The 9830-nt window shown below is 40.8% G+C and overlaps 1 protein-coding gene across 1 annotated transcript in view; it reads right to left on the bottom strand.

Moving 5' to 3' along the window:
- The window catches only part of reln (reelin), a 123450-nt gene that overhangs the window by 3294 nt on the left and 110326 nt on the right, over positions 1-9830 (bottom strand). The window contains exons 56-63 of the mRNA XM_061720959.1: positions 9584-9826; positions 9299-9474; positions 9140-9213; positions 8319-8480; positions 8078-8235; positions 6930-7149; positions 6549-6746; positions 3822-3920 (exon numbers count right to left, since the gene is read on the bottom strand). Coding sequence (XP_061576943.1) covers positions 3822-3920; positions 6549-6746; positions 6930-7149; positions 8078-8235; positions 8319-8480; positions 9140-9213; positions 9299-9474; positions 9584-9826 — 1330 coding nt within the window. The remainder of the gene's footprint in view (positions 1-3821; positions 3921-6548; positions 6747-6929; positions 7150-8077; positions 8236-8318; positions 8481-9139; positions 9214-9298; positions 9475-9583; positions 9827-9830) is intronic.

The following is a 9830-nucleotide window of genomic DNA, read 5'->3' as shown; positions in this document are numbered from 1 at the left end:
AGCAAGAGTCACTCAGTGAAGTCATGCAAGAGTGGAGGAATTTTAAAGTAAATCAATAAATAAATTAAATCTCTATGAGACTCATTGGTCAAATGTCATTTCATCTAAAAATGATGATGTGAGATGTGTTGCAATGCAAATGAAGCTGACGTTTAACTAGAACGCAGTGATTCACTGCTTACGCTTGAGCGTTTGAAATACTGGATGGACGATTGGGCTTCTTTTAAAGAAATACCAGGGGGATTTGTCAGCTTTTAAATTAGCAGCCCAGTCAAAAACACTCCGCCAGTTCAGGTCGTATTGATAACATAGAAACAGATATAAAGATATCGTGATGGATTACATCACACATACAGTATACACACAGACACGTTACCACTGACATTTCAGCAAAATACAGTTGAAATCTTGAATTTTACATTCAGTTTTTCAAAAGACACCTCGTTTTTTTTTTGTTTTTTTTTTCTCCGTGTCTGACAGTAAAACTGAAGAATCCTTTGAATAACATCAGAATAATCAGAGAACGGCTTTCTTTAAAGTCAGAAGTTGGCACTGAGTTGACTGTGATTTGAGCAGTTCAGATAATCATACTTGATGGTGTTTTGGCATTTGAAACTTCTAAAGGGCCAAATGATTAATCGGGGAATGTATTTCGAGGACACCTTCCAACATAAAGGCCTTAAAGGCCAACAACAAGGAAAAAGCATAATAGTAATGGTAATTATTATAAAAATAAAGCAAAGATATCAGGAAAAGATTGTGGGAATCCTTTGGGACATTTTCTACATGAAAACTGAAACACCACATGTGGAGGAGAAAGCTATTGCTTCAAAAGCATCATAAAAAACGCCAGATTACAGCTTACTGCTGCACAAGAGGGTAAAGGTTTTTAACTTTTATGTGTGTCTTATGAGAGCAAATGAACAGTAAGTTTATGTATTAACACACTGTAAGAAAAGCCCGTAGAAATTACAGTAAAAAACTGTGAAATAGCAATGGTGAAGGACCGTAAATGTTACAGATGAAAATCTTTGTTGACATTGTGTCAGAGTTTTTCTGTCTAACTGGTAATAACTCATTTAATGAAGAAATTACTCAAAGAATTCAATGATAGTAGATCTTTATTTCACATCAAAACGCCGCTATTAATACTACAAAATATATTACACATCACACAATCTTTCAATAAAATAAGCGGAAAAATTCAGTCAAATTACTGTCTTATAATGAGGCTTTTACCGATTAATAATACCTTTATTTTGATGTTTTCCAGTGAAATTTTATGGGATTAGATGTAAAATAAGCAATGGCTGCACGTAAATTATACAGGAGAAAATAGCTTTAATGAAGGCATAGTCATGCTAATTTGGCTGAAAATGGATGTTGAATTTACCAGTTTTGTACCTAAATTGTATAATGTTATTTTGTAAAGGATTACAGTTTAAACTTGTAAAATTTACAGGTTGTTCTGTAATGTGTTTTACAATCCGCTGTATCTTTTACAGTATTATTCTGGCAACCACAGCTGCCAGTTTTTTTCCGTAAAAACATTTTTTTTTACAGTGCACTTGAAGAAAGCAATAAAAACTGCTGTTAGAATAAATAAATAAATACAAAAAAAGCTCTCAATTATTCTGACATTAAAAAAAAAAAATCTGTAGTCCTTACTGACCTACCACAGAAAAAGGTTCCTCATCCTTACTGTCAAACATGGAGAAAAAAAGAGTTTAGATACCTTTTTCCAAACTGTATGTAAACTTTGGTTGTAGTCGCGTCACATTTAAAAGCCCTCACAACTTTATGAGCTACACATCAAAGCCAACAATCAGAAATTTCTGATTTTGTTGAACCCTTTTCATCAGTGATGTCAACCATCTCCAGGCGCTGTTCAAGATTCTACTCCTCTGTTCATCCCTCCATCCATTGTGTTGTCATGAAAAGCCTTTGCTGCCTGTGCTGAGAGTTAATAATCAGTGTTTTTTTTGGATCAGTTTTGTCAGTGAGCCTTCACCTGAACACTGTGAGCAGCTGACCTGCCCTTTGACCTGCCTGGGGTGCACGTTTAGGTTGAAAGCATGAAGATGACCGATGGTAGGAATGAGGAAGAGCTGGCTGTGCATGGAAGTTAAGGAAGGGTGTCTGCAGTGTAACAGGTGGGAGAAGAGGGTTTGGGACGAAAGGGTGTGAGGGGTGGGCTGCATTCAGGAAGAGGCGGCAAACTTACCTGACACTACAGCCATGCCAGAGGGAGCAGAATACAGAAGAGAGCAGAGGTTAGAGCGCGAGAGGGGAGAGGCAGGAGGAGGGGACTGCTGTCTCGTAGGAAGGTGTGGGGGGGTAGGAGCCCCGGCCTGGGGGAGCAGGGGCCCAGAGGAGGGAGACGAGAAGAGGAGGGCAGAGTCAGAAGAGCAAGGAAGAAGTGAAAGTGTGCGTGGTAAAGACAGAGAGAATGATGAAGGGACACGTGAACGAGAAATGGAAAGTGGGAAGAGTTGATTCAAGTGAGGAGACAGTAGGGACATAAGCAAAGACAGGCAGCGAGATAAATCCCAGCGATCCATCCAATAGTGCCAGAATGGTACGATAAAGAAGACGCAAGGAGGGAGGTTGGAGGAAAGAGAGGGTAAGGAAAAGGAGGAGGAGGAGGATGATGATGATCATGATGATGATGATGATGATGATGAAAACGTTAGGGAAAGATGGTGCACAAGCACGACCGCATGATCAAAGGTTATTTTAAGCAGCCGGAGGAAAAGTGTGTGAGGCAAAAGGAAAAAAAAAATTGTGAAGGAGTGGTGGACAGAGAGAAATAAACAACAGAGCAAAGTGTGAGGATCACAAATCACTCCTTCCAGCAAACACTGTTGAAAACTGAGCAAATGCAAGGGGGGGGGGAGTGGGACAGGTCATGGCCATGACGACCAGGGACAGCTCAGGTTAGGCAATAGTGTGTGCTTTAGGTTTGTTTGTGTGCAGCTTTGCATGATCAGAACTTGGCCTGGCTGTTTAATGCAAACTTTTTCTTGGGTAACAAATCCGAACGAGCTCCGAAACCCTCAGCAACACGTGGGAAATGTATTGGAAATGCTTTAAAATGTTACCATGTTCATGCAAAAGACCAGTGTAGTATACACCATGTTCATGATGTCTTCTCTGTACTGCCATCTCCATTTTTATACCTAAAGCTATTTCAAAACTGGAATTGGAGAACATTTTCCACGATGGATAAATCAGCTGAAACACAAATAAAATGGAAAAAAAAGAAGGAGAAAATAATCATTGAATGAGTGCAGTGTCCTTGGGCTCCAGGTCTTAAAGACATTTTAATCCTTGAAGACAGAAATATGGCAATTAAATTTCAGAAATGAGTTTGGAGACTTCAGACTACAAACCAAATGGATCAAAACTGCACTATTTGTGAGAACACATCTCTCTCTTTCTTTTACTGAACACATACAAAAGTGTTTTATAACGGATGATAATGGCAGATGACTTTAGTAAAATGGGCAAATACTGTAAATCCTAAATGAGCATGCGCATGGACACCTCACACCAGATGAGTCTTTTGTACTCTAGACTGCTGGGCCGAGGTCACGAGCCGCCCTCGGCAGATAAAACAAAGGACTGGTTAGAGGTTGGATGGAGGTGCTGAACGGCACACGTGTGAATGTGCTTTTATCTCTGTGTCAGTGTGTCTGTCTATGATGGCAGGAACCACCTGTAACCAGCCCAGGCAGAGGCAGAGATACAGGCAGCCCGGGGTCTGTCGGGGTCAGTCTTGGGTGTGGGGGCTCGGGGCCAGCTGGGAATTGGGTACTCACAGAACTACTTCCACATGGTCCAGTGCCCACTGGTCATGTCCGGCGCCATCATGTCTCGGCTGCCACCATCTCAGCATCACCCCTTTAACCCTCGCCTCACTGGGGGAAACAAGGGAACAGTGTGGATCCAGTTTTAATATCTCTTTTATGTCCGGTTAACGCTGGTTTATCAAACACTGTACCACACAAGACTATTAGTTTACCGTTTACCATTTAGCCCACTGCATTATAGGGGCAGTATCAACGATCGGGTCTATTTTTATACATAAGGCACATGATAAAACATATGTAAAGTGAAACAAAACAGTCTGGTAAGTTTTTTTTTTTTTTTTTTTTTTTTTTTAATTGTTTATTTCGAACACATAAGGAAAAAAATATAAAATTAAAAAAAAAATTCAAAACATACAGAAAAAGCCACAACAAAAACGTAATACAAACAGGGAAAAAAAAACAGTGTCCGAAAAGGAGCGGGTAGAAGTAAAACTTATTTAACCCTGCCCCTTTGTTACCTCTATAATAAATTAAACATAAATATTAATAATAAATAGCTGCTAATTTACCTATTAGGCTACCGATTTTCTAACAAGCTAACAAACACAATATTTCCTTAACATAGCTCCTCCTCAATCAAATAACTTCCCAGAACTTCCTTTTTGTACCGTTTTTTAAATTGATTTATATTGAACATTATTCAACTCATTCACAATAAATCGTTCAGTTGTAACTAATACCGAAAAATGCAATCACTCTGAAAATCATTCATCTTCCACGAATCCACTAATAAAAAGCATACTATGTCCTATTCTCATTGGTTCATCGTTGCCAGCGATAGCAGACGCCTGAAGTTAGTGTGAGGTTAGAACCACGTTTGATTCCAACATTGGATTATAATTGAATTATGTTACACATTTGAAAATTGGGTTTACACTAAAAACCTAACATTAGCTTGACGTCTAATTATAGTAAGGTAACATTGACTAGATGTTGGATGATGGTTGCTTGCCATGCCAGCACTACATAATTAGTTATCTAACGTTGTCTGACGTTGCAGCCTGTATCCAACCAAGGACCGACTTTAATACGTCCCTGAGTCAGCTGAATGGTCTGACAATCAATCAACCAAGCAGAGCGGCCTCGCACTAAAACACTTTGACAGATTTTTGAGTGCAGTGTACCACATAAAATTGGTTCGAGGTCAGTAAGCACAACAAAATTCATACATATGGTGCACTGCAGATGTTTGAGAAAAAATAAGGATTTTAAGTGCGCCTTATGGTGCAGAAAATATGGTAATTCATGTATAGGTTGTAGTTGACGGGTTTGATACTAAATAGTCTGCTAAAAGCCTCCTCAAGCAGCAACTTTTTTTTTTAAACAAATCCTTAAAGTTACTGTTTTCATTTCCAATGCTTTGTGTGACTGACCTGCAAAGGCTTTCAAGAAGATAAAAAAGCCATTATACAATATTATAAACATGTATACTGTATCCATTATCATCGTAAAAGCATGTTTCAACTCAAAACCTCAATAATTGATGCCTTAGGCCCCGTTTACACGGAGCAAAAACGGTGGCGTTTTCATGCGTTTTGGCCGTTCGTTTACACGAAAGCGAAGCTCAAAGTCACCAAAAACGATAATTTCTGAAAACTCCGGCCGAAGTGGATATTTTCAAAAACTCTGTTTTCACGTTTGCTTGTAAACGGAGGGAAACAGAGATTTAGGCTTCAGAATGTCACATTATGCAACAGAAACGTCACCAGCATCATTTGTGCGACCTGTATTTACAATTTGTTTGGCCACCGTCAATATTTTATTTTATTTTACCTGTTTTAAATTCTAAAGTCACACTTAAAAGTAACTCCACTTCTCTGTCACTCCAAACGAAAGACTCTCGTTCCGTCTTGGAAGTAACTGGCAGTCAAGGCTGATTTATGGTTCCGCGTTACACCAACGCAGAGCCTACGGCGTAGGGTACGCGGCGACGCGCACCATATGTAGGCTACGCCGTCGATTTAATGCGGAACCATAATATTCAGGCTTCACACGTGTCATTTGTTGACGTTTTTTTCCAGGATTCTGATTGGCTAGCATGACTTTGCGCATCTCGTTACACTGCCCCCTGTAGGTTTGGCTGCTCATAGCACCCTTAACACCGTATTTATCCGGGTTCGTGTAAACGAGGATATTTTTCAAAACGTAGATGAGAAAATATCCGTTTTTGTAAATACCCGGCTATGTGTAAACGTGGCCTTAATTTGAGTATATACTGATCTGACATAACATGAATACTACTGACCAGTACATTGAGTGACAGTTGTTATCAGGTTGGAGTACCACATTCAGCAGGGTGATCCTGCATCCCAGCATTCACATGGATTCTTTTTTAATCTCTTCTCAAATATCAACATGAGTCCTTGAAAGTACCAGCTCTTCTTTCAGCAGGAAAACAACACGGGACCCACAAAAAATGCTTACAATGGTCTCAGAGAACATGCCAAAGAATCTGAGGTTATTCATCCTGCCAGATTTCCCACTGAATCAAACTGATGGGACGTGATTGCATCTGTGGGAAGGAATCTCCATCCACCAAGACCTCGCCGCACATCCCACAGGGAACTAAAGACTTGTCTGTTTCTTTTGTGTGAGAGGATATACTCAAGGTGGTTATAATGTTATGGCTGATGGGTGTAAACCTGCATGTATGTGTGTGTCTCTGTGCACACTCACAGTGGAATGTTGTAGGAAACTCTCTGGGCCTTTATGAAGTCTTTGGGCTGGTGCTGGGCAATTACATGCCAGCTGACGCCATTGTTGACACTGTATTGTAGCAGGACGGCCCGGTCCACCGTGTCAGCCTGATCCAGAGCTATGTTACAGCTGTCTGTCTGAGCCACGCTGCCGATCTGCAGCACGAACATGATCTTGCTGGAATGTGACAGAGAAGCGAGGACAAATAGAGAGCATTAGAGCAAATTCAATGAAACATGAAAGCTGGATAACGCAGATCATCATGCGAAGAGTCATGTTTCGTTTTAGGTATGGCAATAACACATTTGTGATATACAGCATCTTTGCATAAGTGGTTTATTTAGCTGATACTACCTGTACCTGGCTCTAGTGAGGTCCAGCGGTTTGGTAACTGCCTGCCTAATCTTACAGCCATTGAAGTACAGCGAGTCTCCGTGAGCATGTGGGGACAGCTGCCCACAGCCACTACCAACGCCGCCACCCTGGATGAACTGCCAGCTCTCTTGAGACACGGCACCAGACTCAAAGTTGTCCTTGATGGAGCTGGGCAGGTCGGTGCTCGAGAGGGAGCAGTCGTCCCCTGTTGAGGTTTGGAAAGAAGCCGAAAGATAGGGAAAATCAGGGGCGTCAATTGGGTATGGCAAGGTATGGCAGCCGCCACACCTTGGCTTCAAGGGAAAATGTAAATGTTTGTTTTTTAAATACATTTATGGAATTACTCTGTGTCTATTTCTATTGATTATTCTATTACTTAATACATATAGAATAACTACAAATGCAAATCAGAACAACATGATCGATTTCACTAGTTATTTTACACTGCAAAAACTCAAAATCTTAACAAGAATATTTGTCTTATTTCTAGTTAAAATGTCTAATTTTTAGTCAAAAAAAATCTCATTACATTTAAGACAAGACTCAAAAACAACCATTTTCACCTGTTTCAAGTAGATTTTCACTTAAAATAAGTGGAAAAAACTGCCAGTGGAACAAGATTTTTTTGCTTGTAATGAGAAGATAAATCTTGTCCCACTGGCAGATTTTTCTACTTATTTCAAGTGAAAATTTACTTGAAACAGGTGAAAATAGTCAAATAAGTTATTTCTCTGGGGATGACTCTTGTTTTAAGTGTAATGAGATTTTTCGACTAAAAATGAGACATTTTAACTAGAAATAAGACAAATATTCCTGGTAAGATTTTGAGTTTTTGCAGTGAGCGAGACTGCATTAGAAAAAGTTCCAATTTTCTTGACCATACAGATTAGCTACATAGCAGACTTCTGTGATGAGTATTTGCTGGACGTGTTGATTGGTACTCTAGTTAAGTTCTGTGACTCGTAACCTTGTCATACCTTAGCTTCCACTGAATTTACGCCACTGGGGAAAATTACACATTCTCTTTAATATAAAGGCTCCTTTGCCGACTGAGGCTCTGTTTGCTTCTGCTGCAAACTTCACAGAAGCTAGAGAACTATGATAAGATTGTGCATTAGTAGTTTGTGGCCCACCGTGGTATCCTTCGTCACAAATGCAGACGACTCCACTTGTGCAGTAGCCGCGGCCGCTACACAGCCCCGGGCATGCCTCGCCGATGTATACATTGTCCACTCCCCAGCTCTGTCTTTCTCCCGTCCCCTCCTTTTGGATCCAGCGGAACTGTGTAGCCCTGGGATACGCAGCAAATTGAAAAACCACATCAAGAGATGTTCTGCCGATAACTACTAAAATAGAAAAGCGTGCTCTTCTTACCCTGAGGAGACGTGGTCTGGAAGCTGGACGGTGACTCTGGTCCACGTCGAGCTGTTTACTGGACTGTAAATGGTGGACTCGTGGAACTGGAAGGGAGAGCAGCCCACGTTGTTAACCGAGGAGGGGAGGCACTCGGACTGGACCAGCTGCCACGAATCAGACCTGAGGAAGAGATAGAGAGCTGAAAACTACTTGTATAAAACATCCTAGGAAAAACGCTTGACTGGTGTTTCAAGAGAAAAGCTAATGCTGCATTTTATTTAAAGCTAAATTCCATGAGGACCAAGCAGCTAGATCAGGGGTCGGCAACCCAAAATGTTGAAAGAGCCATATTGGACCAAAAACACAAAAAACAAATATGTCTGGAGCCGCAAAAAATGAAAAGTCTTGTATGTATAAGCCTTAGAATGAAGGCAACACATGCTGCATGTATCTATATTAGTTAGAACTGGGGAAAGATTTTTTTTTCATTATGCACTTCAAGAAAAAAGTCGAAATGTCAAGAAAAAAGTTGAAATTTCAAGAAAAAAGTCGAAATGTCAAGATTAATGTTGAAGTACAATCTTGAGGCAAAATTCGAAATGTCGAGAAAAAAGTCGAAATGTCGAAAAAAAAGTCAAAATTTCGAGAAAAAAGTCGAAAGGTTGAGAAAAAAGTTGAAATGTTGAGAAAAAAGTTGAAATATTGAGAAGAAAAAGTAAGAAAAAAGAGGAAAAAAGAAAAAAAAAGAAGAGAAAAAAAGAAGAAAAAAAGGAAAGAAAAAAGAAAAAAAGGTCAAACATTTTTGGACAGTAGGAACCACTTCCTGTTGTTTCTCCTACCTTGCATCCTTCCTGTACTGCAGCAGGACTGAATGATGGTCCTCACATGTATCTTCCTCACAGCCAACGACAATCTGCAACAAAGACAGATGTGAAGACCTGAACCACGAGAATAACAGGCAGAGTTGGTCGTGCAGTAAGACTGGCTCAGTTCTTCACCTTGAATTGTAAAATATATCCAGGCTGCACTATGAGCTCCCGAGTGACGAGGATGTTGTGCGTCCCGTCTTGGTTCTTGTTTGGCCAGTACAGGTGAAACGAGGGATTTCCACAGAAGCCGGCTGTACGCACAGCATTAGGGTAGAAGCTCCAGCTTTCCTCGTGTGAAACACCCTCTAGTGAGAGGCAAGGGAATGACCCAAGAGAAAGAGGAGGTGTGTCATTAACCCCAGGATTCATCGGTGTGAAAGTCGTCAGTGCTCTGACTGCATCATGCAAACTTACCATCATCGAAGGTGTCGAGCAGGCTGGATGGGTTGATGTCCGACCCTCCCACCAGGATGTTGTCTATGGCCCACTGAGCTCTTTCCAGGCTCGGGGTGGCCAGGCCCGAAGAAATGGTAAAAGGCTGCCACCAACGCAGGCGAGTGGCATTAGTCAATGCACCCTCTGGTAGAACAATGTAGTCTCTCCTCACAGACACGTACTTCAGATAGTCCATCTCATGCAGCAGCATCCAGGACACGCCTGA

This window comes from Cololabis saira, chromosome 5 (genome assembly GCF_033807715.1).
Source record: "Cololabis saira isolate AMF1-May2022 chromosome 5, fColSai1.1, whole genome shotgun sequence".
In the NCBI taxonomy this organism is placed as follows: Eukaryota; Metazoa; Chordata; class Actinopteri; order Beloniformes; family Belonidae; genus Cololabis; species Cololabis saira.
The sequence above is the reverse complement of the archived record's forward strand: the minus strand, read 5'-3'. Positions and strand labels throughout refer to the sequence as shown.